Raw genomic sequence first — 20,138 nt, 5'->3', positions numbered from 1 at the left:
ATAATCCAACCATCAAAACGATAGAAATCGTTTTACCAGTGACAGGCCACAAGAACAAAATAAGAAAACATTTTAGTACAGGGTGAACAGACGTACAGAAACGAAATATGCGAAAAAAAGATTATCACAAAAAAAAAATCACTATGATATCTCCTCAAGTAATCCAGCCAAATCGTGTTTACATAAAACAAGCAAAAATTCAAGACGTTGACAGACTTCTTAAAAAACACTATGGAAATGAGTGGAGAAACTTGGAAGAATTTTTTTAACTATAATGGAGAGAATGAATACGGCTGAAACGGGAGATTTTCTGAGATTGTCGGAAGAGACTGATTTGTGTGAAGCAGGATTTACGGATAATATTTGTCATGTTTAAATTCTTTCATTTTTATTGTATTTCTAATAAATACACCGTAAATTAAAATATAAGAACACAATAACACCTTTTATTTCATGCCTATAACAGATTTATCGTGTTTATCAAAAGAAACTACTTGATTCTGGATGTTGTATTTTCTTTCTTTCTTTCTTCTTTCTTTCTAGACGACTCATGTCTTCTGACATGACATCTTCATTCTGATTTGGCTGCCCATGCTCAAAGCACAGAATACATAATAGTAGCTAAACGCTACAGAACGGACACTCTCCGCCTCCCGCCAAAATTAAACACTTACCTCACCCCGCACGATCAGACATAAAATGGTCCATATTTTTCTACAGGGACGATACGCAACGAAGATTGACTGACAACATTAATCAAATTGACTTAAAGTAATTTTATTATTTTGGATTTGTGATTATCGTTTTTCGTAGAAAATGGTTAGATATTGTGCTGTTTACGGATGTATTTCATCAGAAAAACGCGAATTTTTTTTTACGCTAGTCAAACATGTGCCAACCATAAAGCGTTAACACACACATTTGCAGTCTCTACAGTGTGACTGTCAAAACGATAATTTTGTATGGAGTGTCCGGGGTGTGCTCAAAGTCTAATTCACGATGTTGACAGCAACATTGTGAGGCGATATCACAGCTTAATAGCCAAATTAATTGGTGGAAAAAGGCTTAACTTTTCCCTCAAACAGTCATATGCCACTCGCTGTATCGCTGCAGCTGCGTCTTTTAATACAAAAAAGGCACGTCGCGGCTATATAAACATATGACACAAAATAGCCCACAGGGGAAGTTAAAATTATTAGAAGAAAAAAGTTTTAAAAAAAGGATTTTAAATAAGAAATACCCTAAGAAGAAATGCAGGGGCAGGATTCTATTCGCCAAAAAAGACCCAAATTACGGCGATCAGTGTCAAAGACCGGACATGTCAGACGAAACGCTTGCCGAGACAAAACTTAAAAAAAACAGACAATGAAAGTGCCCAAATTAAATAAAAAAACAATCCGGCAAAGTAATTGCAGTGAGTGGATAGAGCTGCGAAGAACTTTACTCACGGCGTCAAATTTCGGCACCGTGATAAAAAGAAGGCAGAGCTCAAAATGTGCCAGCGTGGTCAAAAAGATCATATATGGCACGAATTTGGGACATGTTGAGTCCATAAAACATGGACGCAATGTGGGTCTGGAAGCATAGTTGTTCGAGGGATTGCATAATATTATCCTTGTCACCAAATCCGTCGAGTCCCATGGAAACTATTGATCCGTTTAGCCGCTAACCGGATGTAAATCAATATGAAAATTATTTAAAGTGATAGAAAAAATACCATCCATATTACTAAAAATATTTGTATTCAAAAATATTACACCGTACATATTATACATTGAAGTATTTTTAACCTGCTGTTAATACATATACATATATAAGTAATTAAATGCATATAAGAAAAGTATTATTAGAATAACTATTTCATAATGTATGTACAAAGAGTAATTTAATATTTAAAAGACATTATGATATTATAAAAAAGGCATATGTACCTAAAACAGTTGTTTCTGTTGCTATTTCAGTATACAAACTGTTTAGACGTTATGTGCTTTTCTAAAACATCAATTAATTTGCTGGCTATTTATATAACAAACTTGAATAATGGTTTAGGGCCGGCGCAGATATGGCGATGCGCAGCGCAGCGCATTTTTTTATTGTCAAACTATTATCAACATTGTCCTCATTAAAGTGTTCATTGTCTTGTAAAATTGACGTTTCAAAAGTGCTTCTCGAAGAAGTCTAATTGAATAAATAAATGTTTGAGTTTGAAATGAGAATGAAGAATTTCATATTCAAAATCAAATAACAACAATTTATTTCGCGGAGCATCGAAGTGGTGAAAAGTAGCGCGATGCGCTTTTTTGAATGTTATTTCGATGTCGATAATTGTTTGACAATTGAAAATGCGCTGCGCTATATCTGCGCCGACCCTAACAATACATATTAAAAATAATAAATTAGTTACAACTTGGCTTGATATTTGAAGTTGATCACTTGAATTGAGACATTATTGTTTAGATTAAGAGCTAGCGCGCACGAGCAACTTTGTCTCCGCAACTATTTTGTCTCTCCATCAATTTGTATGAGGAGTTGCGTCGCTACGTGCGCGCACTTTCATACTAGCCCATGGGTGGGAGAGACAAAATAGTTGCGGAGACAAAGTTGCTCGTGCGCGCTAGCTCTTAATCTAAACAATAATGTCTCAATTCAAGTGATCAACTTCGCGCTGGCTCTAAATTAAAAATTAAAATATAATGATTTTTACCTATTTCAATAGAGAAACAAATACATAATTACATTGACACTGAGATGTTAATATTTCAAACATATTATTATGCATTCTTATAACTTGTTTCCAGTTTTCTTCATTGATAAAGGTTATACAGATCAGTACATTTTACACGCAACAATATCTCAATTGACTAACATTTAGACAATAGACAAACATTTATTCACAAAAATAACACTTAATACAACTGACAATCAGAATAACTAACAAAGAAAAAATACAAATAAAAAAATTTACGTTTACGTTTGGATTTTATACACTTTATGAAAATGCAGTACAATATTTACTAATCAAACAAATAAGAACTTAACTATTTGAACTTCACAAGTTTGAAGTTTACCACATATAGTCCAGTGTGCACATAATAAAATAGTACAATATCTTGTTCTGCAGTAACAACTGTAATATTTGTGTTCGCACACCAAATATTGCTGGCACCAGTAAGTACTATTACCAGTAAATCAACTAACCTTGACTTGACACACAGCCTTCTACACACCAACAAACACTGGTCACAAACAAACACTTCACCTGGCACTAGCACTGAACATCTTGCACTAATCACTGGCCCGTATGGCACTAGAAGCACATGAGTAAATAATATACAGAGACAATCCTACTAATAATATTATAAATGCGAAAGTTTGTGTGTATATGTGTATGTATGTTACTCTTTCACGCAAATACTACTGAACCGATTACAATGAAATTTTTCACACATATAGTTTGGATTCATTTTGGGTTGGATTAACATAGGATAGGTTTTATCTCGGAAATCCCACGGTAACAGGAACTATGCGGGTTTTTCTATGAAAACGAAGGCGAAGCCGCGAGCGGAAAGCTAGTGCTTCATACAACCGCGTACATCGGATCCGCTACTACACCCACGTGACACATACGTTTTGACGTGAAAACGACTTATAATTCGATATAGCCGGCTGCACGCCCGAAAAAACATGACTCATGCGGCGTTACCTCGCTCTGAGGCGTTCCATGTAAGGCTTGAAGTGCAAGCGAGAGCGCGGAACGAGCGACAAGAAGCACAATCGTTGTCCCGTTCAACTATCGTCAGTAAACCGACTTTACAGACAACCAATTTTTTTAGGAAGCTTTGTCTCTGCACATTATTTACTCGTGTGCCAACTCTATTAACGCCAACCGCTGGGGCCAGTTACTTGGGCCGGTGTATGCGGCCCAGCTAGGGTCGCCAATATCATTGCTTCCCGCGTTTCCCCGGAGGCTTCTGTAGCTGAAAGGCATCAGTTTGCCCAAAGGTTGTATTCATTGATGCGTTGAGGTTTGTCTGCGGTGTCGGTTGCCAGTTCGAACCTGTAATAATTAAGTGATTAATAAAATTTTTGCGAAAATTTAGCATTTAAATACTGTATAGATTTTTAACGCAGGTTGTTTTCTAATATGTAATATAACTAACTTTCCACCCACGGCTTCGCCCGCGTTTTCATGAAAAAAACCAGCATAGTTCCCGTTCCCATGGGATTTCTGGGATAAAATCTATCGCATGTGTTAATTCATGTTACCCTCTTTAAATGTGCTAAATTTCATTTCGGTTCAGTAGTTTTTTCGTGTGAGTAACAAACATACACATACAGATACACATCTATCCTCACAAACTTTTAATATTAGTAAGATAAATATATAATAGCTTTTAATACGAAAGTTTGTGAGGACGGATGTATGTTTGTTACTCTTTCACGTAAATACTACTTAAACGATTACAATGAAATGTAAAAAGTAACTTGGATCAACACATAGGATAGGTTTTATCCCCGAAATCCCTCGGGAACGGGAACTAAGCGGGTTTTTCTTTGAAAATGCAGGCGAAGCCGCGGGTGGAAAGCTAGTGAATACATATGGTACATACCGGGTGTCTCTGCAACAGGGAATGTAGACAGCGTGCTGCCGAGGTAAGTGAATGGAGTTGGACCAGCCAAATGTTGTATATTTCCTGTGGGCAATATTTATAATTATTTGTAAGAATTGTAGATCATCACTACATAGTATAAAACAAAGTCGCTTTCTCTGTCCCTATGTCCCTTAACATGCTTAAATCTTTAAAGCTACGCAACGGATTTTGATGCGTTTTTTTTTAATAGATAGAGTGATTCAAAAGGAAGGTTTAAGTATATAATTTATTAGGTTTTAGACAAAGCGGGCGGAGCCGCGGGCGGTAAGCTAGTTAAATAATAATTAAACTTGTAAAATTGGCAATAAAAACTAAAATAAATAAATAAAATTCTATTCTTTTGTAATCAACAGAATTCCTCATATTATTCAAGAGTTTAGTAGTGCTAAATTTAAAAATTATGTAAAAAACGTATTAGTTATACAGTTACATATTTTGTTAAATTGTAATACTGACATGATTAAAAAGAGCAACTATGGAGTTTCTTGTCGGTTCTTCTCCATAGATACTGCTTTCCGAATCGCTGGTAAATGTTAAAAAAATGTAAAAATATGACGTTTCAAAAGTGCTTTTCGAAGTCTAATTGAATAAATAAATTTGAGTTTTGAGTTTGAAATCTATTATATATTTATGTATTAAATTCTCACCTAAAGCAGCGCGAGGGTCAGAAAGCACAGCACTGCTCAGACCGACCTCGGTAAAGTTGCCAGATTTCGTCTTCTTTCTTGTACCCTCAGCGTCTCGCAGTATTTGATCTAGACTCGCGTTTGCTAGAAAACATCAAACAATTTACTTGTGCACTATAAACCAATTTTTGGAAACGATACATTTATAGTAGAGACATTTTAATTTTAATTAATAGGCAACATTTGACAGTTCAACAAAATTCAACAACGTAACCTAGTAACGACGACATAGAATAACATGATATTTCGTTTTGTTAGAACTGCACATTTGCTTAACTTTTTTCAATTACAATTACATATTTATAATAATAATGACCAATACAAGTAATTTTAAGATTTCATTTTACTGATAAACCATTCTAAACATAATAAACAATTTCTGAATTGAAGAACTGACGTCGCTACAATTTTGTGTCAATAAACCTTTTTTCTTTTTAAATACCAGAGATGTTACTCTAAAAATCGAAATCTGACATCTAGAATCGAATGCATTGATTACTTGTGAATAAAAATCATCATAAATTAATAAATTCGATTGACAAATGTTTCAAATCCGTATCGATTAATTCACTTTAATCGATGTTTTTATGCAAGTTACATCTCTTCGAAGATAAAATTGATAGACGTCAAATGTTGCCTATTAAATTGGCTCGACTATAATAACATTCTCACACAACTGTTTATGTACATAAATAAATTACCAAACTTTAATCTATACTATACTAATATTATAAACCTGAAGAGTTTGTTTGTTTGAACGCGCTAATCTCGGGAATTACTGGTCCGATTTGAAAAATTCTTTCGGTGTTAGATAGCCCATTTATCGAGGAAGGCTATTTAATTTAAGGTTTTTATAGAGAGAAAACGTAAACATGTACCACGAGCGAATCCAGGGCCAGAGCGCTAGTGAATAATAAATAATTAAAAAAATAGCTTACCAGACTGTGTCTCGAAGACATTCGTAGGGTCCTTTAGTACGTATTTCCTCAAATTCAAGTACTGTTCTTTTTGGGCTTCTACTTGTGAATGCACCGCTTGCAATCGACCGGCCAACGCGACTAGCGACTCGTGCATTCGACGTATACCGAGTGTTAATTCTGAAATTGTGTTTTATTATGAAATTTAAAGAATATAAAGGTAATCTAATGTGAAACTCCAGAGCCCAGCTACACTATGACATAATATAATATATCTAACTACATATTATGATATACTAGCTTACAGCCCGCGGCTGCCTAAAACCCAATAAAATATGATATACTAAAACATTCCTCTTGAAACACTATCTATTAAATAAAACCGCATCAAAATCCGTTGCGTAGTTTAAAGATTTAAGCATATAAAGGTACGAGGGTACAGAAAAAACGACTTTGTTTTATACTATGTATTGATTATGTAGTTAGATATTAGTTACATATTATGTAAAATTAAATTGTAATATTGTCATGATTTTAAAAGAGCAACTATGGAATTTCTTGCCGGTTCTTCTCCATACCTTAGATACTGCTTTCCGAATCGGTGGTAATTGTTAAAAATATGTAATGACAATTCGAAAATGCTTCTAAAACAAGTCTAATTGAATAAATAAATGTTTGAGTTTGAGTTTAGGAATGACGTCATAGCAAAACTTGTTCAGTCTGATGCGAAAATAACAATTTTTATTTTTAATAAATACAAAAATATTGTTCACCGCTTTTGATACAGGAACAAAAGAGTACAGTTGATGGGAGAGACAAAATAGTTGCGGATACAAAAGTTGCTCTTGCGCGTTAGCCCTCATACAACACATACCTTGTTCAGTCAACAGTTTAGGTGAGGATTGCATTTGCTTATCAGCGACGTCCATTTGCCGGCGAAACGTTATAATTTGCTGCTCCAATTCCGAAATAAGTTCCTTCACGTACGTCGGTGGCGTTATACCCTCAAGTTCAGAGCCTGTAAAAGCATAATTTATTGATAAACATAATAAATTAGAAACTACCTGTTCCCCACATTGGCCCGCTCCTATAATTGGTCTATCGGTCTTTAGCCTATATTATGACATGTTAGTAAAATTCATGCAGAATTTGAAATATCCATGCAGTCCTTCTTGAGTTTAAACTATTTCTCAGGCATACATACAAAAAATAGACAAAAATTCTAATTTTATTGTATGTATAGATCTTAAAAACAATTTAAAACACAACTTATCACTACTTAGTATAAGACAGAGACGCTTCCCGCCGTTTGTGTCTGTATGCTTGAATCTTTTAAATTCTATTCTTTATAAATTTATAAACTTATAACAGATTTTGATGGGGTCTTTTTAATGGATAGAGTGAATGAAGAGAAAAGTTTCATAATTTATTAGGTTTTAGACAAATCGGTTAAGCATACAGACACACACACAAGCAACTTGTATGAAAGCGACCTGTTTCTATTAACATAATATTAATATAGTACAGGTGTTAAAGGTGCTTTTCCGACAAAAATGTGTGAGAATATTCAGCAAGGAATATGTTTGTAAGCAATCATATCGCTTCATTTAGTGTTTGAAGCGATACTATTGGTTCATTACAAACACATCCATCATCCATTTATTATGACGTATCCTCGCACATCTCTGGTGTTAACACAGCCTAAGGGGAAAGACCTAATTGTATTCATTACTAGCTACTCCGCGCGGTTTCACCCCCGTGGCTCCACTCCTGTTGCCCGTAGCGTCATGAAATATAGCCTATAACCTTCCTCGATAAATGGGCTATCTAACGAAAGAATTTTTCAAATCGGACCGATCGTTCCTGAGATTAGCGCGTTCAAACAAACAAACTCTTCAGCTTTATAATTAGTTATAGATTAGTTTTATAGATATGTAGTGATGTCCATACCGAGGGGCTCCCTAGCTATAACCTTCCTCGATAAATGGGCTATCTAACGAAAGAATTTTTCAAATCGGTCGTTCCTGAGATTAGCGCGTTCAAACAAACAAACTCTTCAGCTTTATAATATTAGTATAGGTTAGTTTTATAGATATGTAGTGTGTCCATACCGAGGGGCTCCCTAGTAGCAGTCTCCGCGGCGGCTAGGGCTCCGGCGGCACACGCTCGCAGGCGGCGGGACTGCGCCCTGCATCGGGCAGTCTCACCGCACAGGGATAGGGCTGCGCGTAGCGTGCACTCTGCTTCGCGGCTCACCTGCAAACCAAATATTTATTTTAACTAGCTGTAATAACTCAGCCCCCGGAATCACAGACACAATAGAAAATCTATTGTGTCGTGGTCCGCTGGGGGCTCAATGGGTTAAGCCCGCGGCTTCGTCCGCGTTTTCAAAGAAAAACCCGCATAGTTCCCGTTCCCGTGGAATTTCCAGGATGAAACCTATCCTATATGTTAATCCAAGTTACCCTCTATATGTGTGCTAAATTTCATTGTAATCGGTTCAGTAGCATTTACGTGAAAGAGTAACAAGCACACACACACACACACATCCTCACAAACTTTCGCATTTATAATATTAGTAGGATAAAACTATTTTGTTTTATTTATTTGCTTTACATATAATATTGATTTATTTAAGTATATGTCAGAACCTAATATTTTAATATTATAGTTTGTAAAATTTGTAATGGCACATAAAACTGTTAAATAAACCTATAATTGGTTTTATGTATTTATCTTACTACATAGTCTATACATATAATAAAATCGTAGGAAAGTCAAAACTGTACATTGAATATTTTTTTAAAAGAATACTTGATCCATGATCTATAATCGATATAGAAACAAAAAACATAGTTTTTAGAATTTTTGTCTGTTTGTCTGTTTGTCTGTTTGTCTGTTTGTCTGTATGTATTTCCGAGCTAATCTCAGAAAGTACTGCATAGATTTACTTCAAATTTTGCATGAATATTCCTTAGAGGTCGGGTGAGGATAGTTTATACATATTATCATGATATCACCTTCGGGGGAGGAGCTGTGAACCTTTATTTTTCTTACCTATTCTGTGTACTACGACAGCGTACAATTTAAAGACTCATGTTTAAATGTTGGTTTCGAGTAAGCCATGCTATTATCTAGCTTTACAAAATAAAAACTATGTCATTTACGTAATTTGGGCAGAGAAACAGTTAAATGAATCTTAGCAGTATAAAGACAAATTTGAAACAGCGCCATCTATGTAGTGTTATAAAAATCAAACACACGTTAAATATATTGGAAATTAATAATAATCAAATGACGCATATATAAATGTTGTTTGACAATATCTAGATTGACACTATAAATTATGCCATTTAAGTAACTTGGGAAGAGAAACATAGTATAAAGAATGTTAGTTGTATAATGTTAATTTTGTAACAGCGCCATCTATGAGATTTCGTAAAAATCAAATCAATTTACATGTTAACACTACTGAACACAATGTTAAAAATTAATAATTTAAATATATGTAATTATGTTATTTATTTATTTAACTCTTTAACCCATATCTTCCGTTCCCTATAAGATATATTTCGTGTAAATAATAAATATACTACATTTTTTTTAAAGTGAGGGTAGATTTTTATTACCCTCACTTTAAAAAAATAAAAACTAAAACTAGACACCATTATCTACAGTTAATCTAATGATTGTGTTCATTAGTTACAATTTTAAAAATCTTCGTGTTTTATAAATTTACTAGCTTACCGCCCGCGGCTTCGTCCGCTTTGTCTAAAACCTAATAAATTATATACTAAAACCTTCCTCTTGAATCAATCTATCTATTAAAAGAACTGCATCAAAATCTGTTGCCAAGTTTTAAAGATTTAAGCATACAAAGGGACATAGGGACAGAGAAAGCGACTTTTTTTATAGTAATATGTAGTATGTAGTTTTATTAATTTATAAAGCAATTGAATGCCATAAAACCAAAAATATCAAATGCAATCTTCGTGTTTTGTGAATTTTCACCATCATGCGTTCCCACAAAAGGTAAGTTGTTACTTATAGGTATTTATTTTTTATAATGATAGCAATTCATGTTTTTTGTTGGTATTATAGGTATTACACTTTTAGAATGAAATAATAAAATGATGAATTCTTTTATTATTTTGAGGTGCATTGGGAACAGTAGTTTTTGATAAAATTTTATTTGTAAGTAGCTTTTTTTATAGATTTACAGTTAACTTTAGATTTTTTTATTAACAGATTCAATGCTCATAAAATTATATCGCCTTTGGAAGACGATTTCTGCTGATATTTTTACTACACCACTTGAAAATTGATGATTTGATGATAAAGATAGTAGCAGCGAGGATTAAGTGGAAATTAGTAATCATCCGCTTCGTCAATTTTTGACTGAAGTTAATGTCCAACGTCCAATGGTTCAATCATTGGAAGTATCTCGGGAAATTTTGGAGAATATTCTTCAGGAAGGAGAGGAGGGGCAGCCAACCATATATCAAACTACTACGTTTTAGTACCGAAAAAAATGTTATTGCCAAATGAAACGTAAATTTTGCACTCACAACTTTACAAGTAATGTTTTTATTTTGACTTTGGGTTAGGTTATCTGATTATAATATTTATCGTTATGGCTATCGAGGTACCGACCATACTGGGATCAGAGTACATGATATACAGTTCATCATCCAGGATTGCTAAGAGCATTTTCACACTGAAAAAGATGTTTTCTTTGAATCGTAGTTGCTTCATTTATTTATTTTTAATCATTTTACATAATATATATCTATTATATATTATATAATATTGTATCTATTATATATTATATGGATATATCTTTACGCAGGTAATTTATTTAGTCTTTATTTATTTCTTTTATAAATATATATTTATGCTCTACCCTTCACCTTTCCTCTAATTTAATTTCTCCTCGTACGTCCGGTTGTCTGGAAGAAATCGCTGCATAGCGATAAGACCGCCAATTGTTGTAATGTATCCTTAGATTAAGTCTTTTTGTAATGATTCTAAGAGCAATAAAGTATTAATAAATAAAAATAAAAATAAAAAATATGTTTTATATTTTATAAATGTATCATTTTCAGTATTGTAGATAAAATAAATTATGTAACGGTTTTATAAGAAAACACATTATATTTATTAGGTGACGGTGATTTCTTCCAGGCAAAAGATATTCATCAGCTCAATAAAATTGAATAGTATGTTGTTAGTTATTCTTTAGATTCACAATTTTAATGAGCATTTCCGCATGCAAATTGTATCGTAGTTTAGATATACATATCATAGTTTTTACATATTAAAGTTCCAACAAAACCCTCCAATTTTTGAGTAGAGTTGAGCAAGATAATTTTAAAAATGTGCCGTGTTAAGTATTATAGAAAAGGTAAGTTCGTTGGTAATTATTATTTCTTCTTCATTTACATGTTGTTAGTAAAAATAAACTTTGACTAACAGTCAAAGTAGTCAAAGTATATTTTAACTAATACTACTTAATATCTATTATACTTATGTTCAGTATTTATCTGTATTATTATTGCTTGACAATTAATATATTTTTATGTCGTATACCAAATTATAAACATAAGTTTGATGTGTAATTAGCTGGATTTATTTTAACACACTCACAGACTTATATTTTATGTTAAAAGAGTGTTAATAGTGTAAATCATAATATATTTTTTCACAATTAAAAATAATCCTTTTTTCTGATGGTGTTGGCATTGAATTAAACCGCACTGTCGTTTCGTTCACAGTGTGTTATGAGGAGCATAATATTCGGTCCTCATAATATCATAAAAAATCTGTGCGAAAACAATAAACACGTGTGAGGCCCTCACGGCAGATCGGGGCGGTCTGACGCGAAGTGGGGACAGCGTTGTCACTGTATCGCTCTTGCCACGCTGGTCAACAGACTTATTCGATAGTTCAGTTTTGTATTAAGACCGCTGGCTGTGACAACCAACCCGTGAGACAACCAAACCCGGTCTCCCCTACTATCCCGTGAGACCGAAACCTTCACTGAGAGGGTATGACGTCTCACAGCTGATCGCAAACGGCATATTGTACTATCCCGTGAGACCGAAACTCTCACTGAGAGGGAATTACGTCTCACTACTGATCACGACAGTCATATTTTATCTCGAGAATCTGAAACTTTGCTCAATATGAAGACCGTTTGACAAATGATAGGGTGCATCATAATATTATTCGATCTCTTGAAGATGAACATGAGCATAAGCAATGACTAGAGTAGGGACGCGAATATTACAATTATATGAGACAAGAACGATTAATAAGTTTGTTTAATGAAAGATTAAGAATTGAAACTATTCGGTCTCTGGAAACGTACGAATAGCGAGAGGCCCGTCTTACTGCAGACAGATTTCGTCATGAGGTAAACAATCTACGAATTCGGTGGTGTAGTCTGACAAATATAAAAGTGGGTTTGCTCACACAATTGATTACAGATCATCTTCTGTATAGGCGATATTAACGTAGTATGTTCTTTTTGTAATGCTTTAAAGTGTAGTAAGGAGTCGGCTTTCGTTTGAAGATACACCGGAACCTTTGATGATCCTTTGGTGCTCAATAATTATCAGAAGGTCTGTTCATGCTTACTTTTAAGATACAAGGTCAAGTTTACCTTTTGATAGGATCCCTTTTGCCTGAAGGCCAACCTAAGTTTGTTTAAATATATTTTGTATTCGACTACAACGAATAGTGGAATACAAGAAATCAATATTTCTCAAATTTAAAACTGAACTCATTTCACAATTTTAGAACAGGTTAATTCGTGTGTATGCAGTTTTAAATCGACATTAGAAGCTTTTCCTCAAGATGGTGATATCGGCACTCAGGAACTCCCTGGACGTGTTATAACGCCCAGGCCACAGTATTACAATTTTTCCTACAGTAGGGCGACGAATGTATTTTCGCATAGCAACGGAGGGGAACTCGCGGGGGGTCAAGTGACGCGGGCAACGTACCACAAACATGCTTAGTTTGTGGTACCGAGCGCGAAATATATTCATCGTGTTTTTAGTAAAGTTACTATGTAAACTAACGTAATTTAATATGTACTTAGGTACATGTTCTATAATGGTGTGCTCAAACTGTTAATCTACATTTAATTTAGATTATTATTTGATACTAACTACTAAGTAATGTAGAATTTAAATCACATTCATTCATGTTTTCTTCAGATTTTAAGATTTTCTTATCAGTGTTCAATTTTAATGTAGTTAAATTTATAAGAGACTATAATTAAGAACATTTTAAAATAAATTGTCACGTATTTTTTTTTAAACTACGAATGACGAAATACGACCTAATCGCGGACGAAGTCGCGGGCAACAGCTAGTATATAATATATAAGTATATTGTCTTGTTTGTATACGCTGTTGATGCTCAGAGTAAAAAAAAACCTTTACATATGTAGATGCTATCATACTAAGATCTACTCGAGCGTCATCATCATCATCATCATCATCAGCCCATATACGTTCCCACTGCTGGGACACGGGCCTCCTATGAGGGTACAGGCCATAATCCACTACGCTGGCCAAGTGCGTGTTGGCGGATGACACAATATGTCGTCGAACTTTTTAATTCTTCGACATGTCGGTTTCCTCACGATGTTTTCCTTCACCGTTCGAGCAGCGGTGATGTTACAACATGCGCAGATAAATTGAAAAATCAATTTATTTCCTACGCGCTCGCCTGGTCTCGAACCACGGACTTATCGATTCGAAGTCTAAGGTCTCACCACTGAGCCACCACTGCTCTTACTCGAGCGTCGCGGAAACCTATTAGAAATTGTACATTTGGCAATAGCAAGGAAACAAATTGTTTAGTGCCAACATGCTTAATTTTACTACTTTTAATTTTGATGTACCCAGTATCACTCTCACGACTAAGACGAATCTATTGACACCACTAACAAAAATCCGACAAGTCATTTTTTTTCTAGAGAAAATATACATACATCCTTACTAATATTATAAATGCGAAAGTAACTCTGTCTGTCTGTCTGTTACTCAATCACGCCTAAACTACTGAACCAATTTTCATGAAATTTGGTATGGAGATATTTTGATACCCGACGAAGGACATAGGCTACTTTTTACCCCGGGAAAATGGCGCAATCCCGGAAATCCCACGGGAACGGGAACTATGTGGGTTTTTCTTTAATTTGCGCGGGCGAAGTCGCGGGCGGAAACCTAGTACTTTATAAAACATTTGAATGCCATAATACTAAACATCAATGTTACATACCTTCTGTAATGGCTTAATAGAAACCCTCATGATATCGGAACTTAGAGATTTTTGCTTTTTAACAAACTCCTTGAAGGATTCCACTGTAGTACCTATTTCATTTGGCAGTTTAGTCTGTTTCGGAGGTTCACCTATAAACACAAACAAATTATAAAACACGTGGTACATAATAAAATGGACTGAAGCGTTTTTGTATTTTTGCATGAACTTGAAAATATGTAATTAATTATTCCTTCATTTGAAAATAGATGTCGTCAATAACGCGCAAAAACTTGCATAAAAACGTGTTTTTACAACTTAAATATATTCAATATTGAGCAAAAAAAAAGTTTTCCTTTAGTTTATTAATATTTTTAGTATTTGTTGTTATAGCAGCAATAGAAAAAAAACAGTTACAGATTTAACCCTTTCTGCGTGTGAGACAGAGAGAGAGAGAGAGAGAGAGAGAGAGAGAGAGTGAGTGAGTGTGTGTATGTGTGTGTATGTGTGTTAAAAAAAACAACTCACTTTTTCCATCAGCAGCGCCAGTTGCACCACTCGTGGGCACCGATCCACCCAAACCCAAACTCGGTGTGGCTGTAAAAACAATAAACTTAAATTTATACAAATTAAATATATAGAATTTATAGGAAATAAAGATGTTATTATAAGTCTCTAGAAACAAGGAATAATTGACATATTTATTTCTAAATTAAATATTAAACAGGATTAAACTACCAGGTAACAGGATATTAGGTTTGGTAAAGGATTAAGGTTTTATACATATACCACCACTAAATGCACTTGTAAATATTAACAGTATACTATGTATATTGAAGTGAAATTTCTTTAGGCGCGCTGAGAGTTAAATTTTAAGGTGGCGTCATGGCAATAACGTCACGTCACGATTTTGGTACCTTTGAATCTTGCCACAGAAGTTTCACTTCTGACAGGTGTGCTCGGCACGTACGCCCTTTTTTGTAAGTCTAATTACTTTCTATGACTATAACAATTTAAAAATTAATACATTATTTTTATTTTATTAACAACCTACATATAAATATTTCATTAAATTGCGCATTATCTGTACCTGTTACTGATAAATTTTCGCCTTGAAATTCATTAATTGTTTCTATTTTTTTACCTGAAAAATATGTCGTTTCAAGAATAACAATCATTGATCTATGTTATTAGTATGAATGTACTGAACATTTTATTTTGTATTTATTTATACAAAAAGCACACAAAAACTGCTAAAAAAATTACATTTCCATGAGAGATTCTTCTTGTTCAAATATCTTATTCGCAAAACAACTACTTGAAATGAATTTAACCGAAAAGAATTTTGGTTTTTACTTTAGATTATTATTATAACTAGTTTTCCGCCCACGGCTTCGCCCGCATTTTCAAAGAAACACCCGCATAGTTCCCGTTCCCGTGGGATTTCCGGGATGAAACCTATCCTATGTGTTAATCCAAGTTACCCTCTATATGTGTGCTAAATTTCATTGTAATCAGTTCAGTAGTATTTGCGTGAAAGAGTAACAAACAAACACACACATCCTCACAAACTTTCGCATTTATAATATTAGTATGATGGGTCCTCTACACAATGTCCAAAATATGATCGTCGAGTTTGCCGCCAATATTGCAAGTATGAATAAACGTGTTTAATGACGTCCGATCATAGACATTTAGGCCGTTTAAATACTATCGTGATAATCCTACTCGCTCAAAACTGCCTATTGTGAAGAGGGCCCATTAGGAAATAAGACGGCACTCACATGTTGGAGTTACCATAGGATAGCAATCCCTTCTTGCCGATTTCAAAGTATAACTTGCGTCTATATTTTGATTATGTAAGATTGGGCTAAGTGCATTTACTTGTGGTAGCATTTGAAACGTCTGTGTTATGGGTATGTAAGGAAACGAGGAATTAGGATTCATTGCACTGTAAAAATAATTAAATCTTATTATGAAGGTGCAATATGATAGAGAAAAACTGAAGAAAAGTCAAACTTGACCTTACTAAGTAGAAAATGTGCTTTGTAAATCTCACTAGAGTTTGTTTAACTCTGATGAATCTATTATTCATAATAAGGGCTGATATTTCAATCCTTGGTTAAAACTTATTCATTGAGTAACGTATTAAACTACCATTTCAAAAATGTATTGTAATTTTCATTATTTGACAGTTACAGGTGACATTTTAATATGTTCGTGTAATACTTTATTGGACGGATAAATTTTAACCAAGGATTGAAAAATCGGCCCTAAAGAGAATAAAATTAACAATTTACTTCTCACACCAATAATAATCCTATCCCATCTTCATTATGGAATTCATATAGGATAGAACGACTCTTAACTAGCTTTTTTCACGAGCTGCTTCACCCGCTTTGTCTATAACCTCAAAAATTTGATACTAAAACCTTTACCGCAAATCGCTCTATCTATCAAAATAAAACTTCATGCAAATCAGTTTCAAAGTTGCAGACAGCAACTTTGTTTCATTTTATTACTTAACTAGCTTCTCCGCGCGGTTTCACCCTCATGGCTCCACCCCTGTTGGTCGTAGCGTGATGAAATATAACCTTCCTCGATAAATGGGCTATCTAACACCGAAAGAATTTTTCAAATAGGACCAGTAGTTCCCGAGATTAGCGCGTTAAAACAAACAAACTTCAGCTTTATAATATTAGTATAGATTTTTTTTATACGTAGTTAGTTAATTATTAGTTGCTCACCAAAACTACTGCTGGTAGTGGTAGTTGACGCAAATAATCCCAAACCAGACTGAGCGGTGGTAGCCGCACCAAACCCAAAACCACCGAGCCCTCCCAACCCTGTACTTGTTGTTGTGGTTGTACCAAATGATAATCCTGGAATTAAATGTTTATGTTTATAATCAGGTTTGTTTTTTTTTTACTTATATTAGACTAGCGGTCCGCCCCGGCTTCACCCGTGGTACATATTTCGCAATAAAAGGTAGCCTATGGTCTTTCTCAGGGTCTAAAGATTGTCTGTGCCAAATTTCATCAAAATCGGTCCAGTAGTTTATGAGCCTATTCATTACAATCAAACAAACAAAGTTTTCCTCTTTATAATATTAGTGTAGAAATAATTGTATCTATCAGTTATTTCTTACTAATTAATACATTTTGTAAACAATCCTAATTAAAATCTCTTAATTAGTGTAAATTTACTGCAAAGTATAAATATTCAATGTAGTTTTGCATTTTACTTATATGAAACAGTAAAGCCGCAATTTTTTTTATTAAGTTACTTTACTCAAGTCAAAATTAAACTAGATTAGAATGTTAGTTTCTTCAAAATTATCTTGCACCTAAACATATTTCATAGTCATCTTACTTGTTAAATAAAAATCTCATATCAACTTATTATATAGGTTTCGATTATACTTAGCTTACTTAGATTTACTATAGAGTAGCTTGTGGCACAAAAGCTATTGAAAGGCTTTGAAACCACGGGCGAAACCCTACTTAGAAATATATTTTTATCACTGAGAAAGTTTATAACAGCTGTGCTCTGCGGTTTTACTTGTGTCGGTCTTAGCGAGATGATATATAGCCTATATCCTCGGTAAATGGGCTATCTAATACTGAAATTATTTTTCAAATCGGATCAGTAGTTCCCGAGATTAGCGCGTTCAAACAAACAAACTCTTCAGCTTTATAATAGAAGTATATAGATTAGTCAAATTACCTGTAGAAGCAGAAGTGGTCGTAGCTCCAAAGTTCAGGCCTCCAGTGCCTAAACCAGTTCCAAATGATGTATTTCCCGCACCAAATGCTGGTGTTGTTGTACCTTTGATATAAAATTTAGTTGTGTTTTATATCAATTACATTAATTATATATGATTTATTGAACTATGTAGTTTGATGACCACCATATTAAAAAAATTTACCAATTATTTATACCTTCCTCGAGAATCACTGTATAAAAAATGGATTTAAATAGTTATTTTCCTGGAGATTTGCGGTCTTTGTTTAAAACATTACAAATTACTAAAACCTTCCTTGTAAACCGCTCTATCTACTCAATTAAGTCATTATAATAAATTTGCATAGCTTTAAAGATTCAATCATATGTAGGGACAACACATACATACAGCAGCAAGTGACATTGGTTTATACTATGTAGTGATGTGTAATATTATGAACTAGCTTACTGCCCGCTGCTGCAGGCTGCTTCGCCCGCTTTGTTTTAAACATACAAAGGGACATAGGGACAGAGAAAGAGACTTTGTTTTATACATACTATGTAGTGATATTGCAAATTACTGTTAAAATTGTAAGATCTCTGTGTGCTATAAAAAAAGCTACAGTATTGTTTATATCATTAGTAACATTAGTAACTTTAAACATTATAACATAAACAAAATACCAAATGCAGGTGCTGCAGAGCTAGCACCGAAAGTGGGAGCAGCTGTTCCAAATGCTGGAGCAGTTGATGTTGCCCCAAACGCAGGTGTTGAAGTTGCGCCAAACGCTGGTGTTGAAGTAGCCCCAAAAGTGGGGGCAGTTGATGCTGCACCAAATGCAGGGGCAGTAGATGTTGCCCCGAAAGCAGGGGCCGCAGAAGTGGCGCCAAAAGCAGGTGCTGCTGAAGTAGCGCCAAAAGCTGGTGTCGCTGTGGCCCCAAATGCTGGTGTAGCACTTGCCCCAAACGTAGGGGCAGTTGATGTCGCGCCAAACGACGACCCGAAAGCGGGTGTAGTAGTGCCAAACGCAGGCGCCGATGTCGCAGGCGTGCCAAACAAACCAGTTGAAGGCTGAGATGTAGCTCCTAACCCGAAACCGGGAGTTGCTGGTCTGAAATAGTCATAAATTTATTGAAATACATGCATATAAAGGTACAGCAACAAACGTGACATTGACTTTTTATTGACAAAATCCAAAAGACTATCAGACTATCAATAAGTTTGCAGAAAAGAGGTTACCTATGTACCTAGTAGAATTATAAAACTTTTTAGGCAAATGCTAAATTGTAAATTCTAAATTTGAAATAGGTAGTTACTTTTTTTTAGAACTTACTTGTTTGCTCCAAAATTAAAACCACCAGATAAACCAGTGGTTGCGGGAGCACTTGACGGTGTACCGAATGAAAACGACATTTTCACAAGTTATAGTTTTTAGACACTAATAGTAAAACACTTTCTGTTAAACGATTAAATAAGTAATTATTCTAATTAAATAAAAATCATATCAACATTTTTCTAAACTTTTTAGCTTCGAAAAGGTGCAATACCCGCTAAAAGTCATCACTCACTCATCTGTCAAAGTCGTCAAACGGTCACAAATTTTTGCCAGTTACCAGCTGCAAAAACATTATAAAAATACCTAGCAGAATATGTTTTTTACTTGTTTATTACAATTTAAAAAAGTAATTTACATGCATATTACTTTTTATAATTATTTTTTTAAACACAATCGTCTTCTATGTGATAAAAAAGTGCTTCAAACTTACCTTCAAATTTCAATCCAATGTCAGTTAAAAATATTTGAAGTTTGAAGGATTTGTTCGTATAGTTTCAAAATTGAAATAAATCTAAAACAATATTTTTATCATCATGAATTTCTTAGCAA

The 20,138-nt window shown here is 34.3% G+C and overlaps 1 protein-coding gene across 1 annotated transcript; it reads right to left on the bottom strand.

Annotated features, from left to right (window-relative positions):
- Window positions 1–3,640: 3,640 nt before the first annotated feature.
- Window positions 3,641–19,809, bottom strand: LOC123701428 (nuclear pore complex protein Nup58-like). Its single transcript, XM_045648903.1, has 12 exons — window positions 19,587–19,809; window positions 18,937–19,364; window positions 18,256–18,357; window positions 17,277–17,411; window positions 15,058–15,126; window positions 14,551–14,681; window positions 8,367–8,511; window positions 7,130–7,273; window positions 6,277–6,435; window positions 5,300–5,422; window positions 4,611–4,694; window positions 3,641–4,057 (listed from the first exon to the last, which is right to left on the bottom strand). Exons 1-12 carry the CDS (start codon window positions 19,664–19,666, stop codon window positions 3,942–3,944), a joined length of 1,716 nt encoding a protein of 571 aa, XP_045504859.1. The 5' UTR covers window positions 19,667–19,809; the 3' UTR covers window positions 3,641–3,941.
- Between the last annotated feature and the right edge of the window lie 329 nt (window positions 19,810–20,138).

This window comes from Colias croceus, chromosome 21 (genome assembly GCF_905220415.1).
Source record: "Colias croceus chromosome 21, ilColCroc2.1".
Taxonomy (NCBI): domain Eukaryota; kingdom Metazoa; phylum Arthropoda; class Insecta; order Lepidoptera; family Pieridae; genus Colias; species Colias croceus.
Note: the sequence above shows the minus strand (reverse complement) of the source record. Positions and strands in the feature narration are given on the sequence as shown.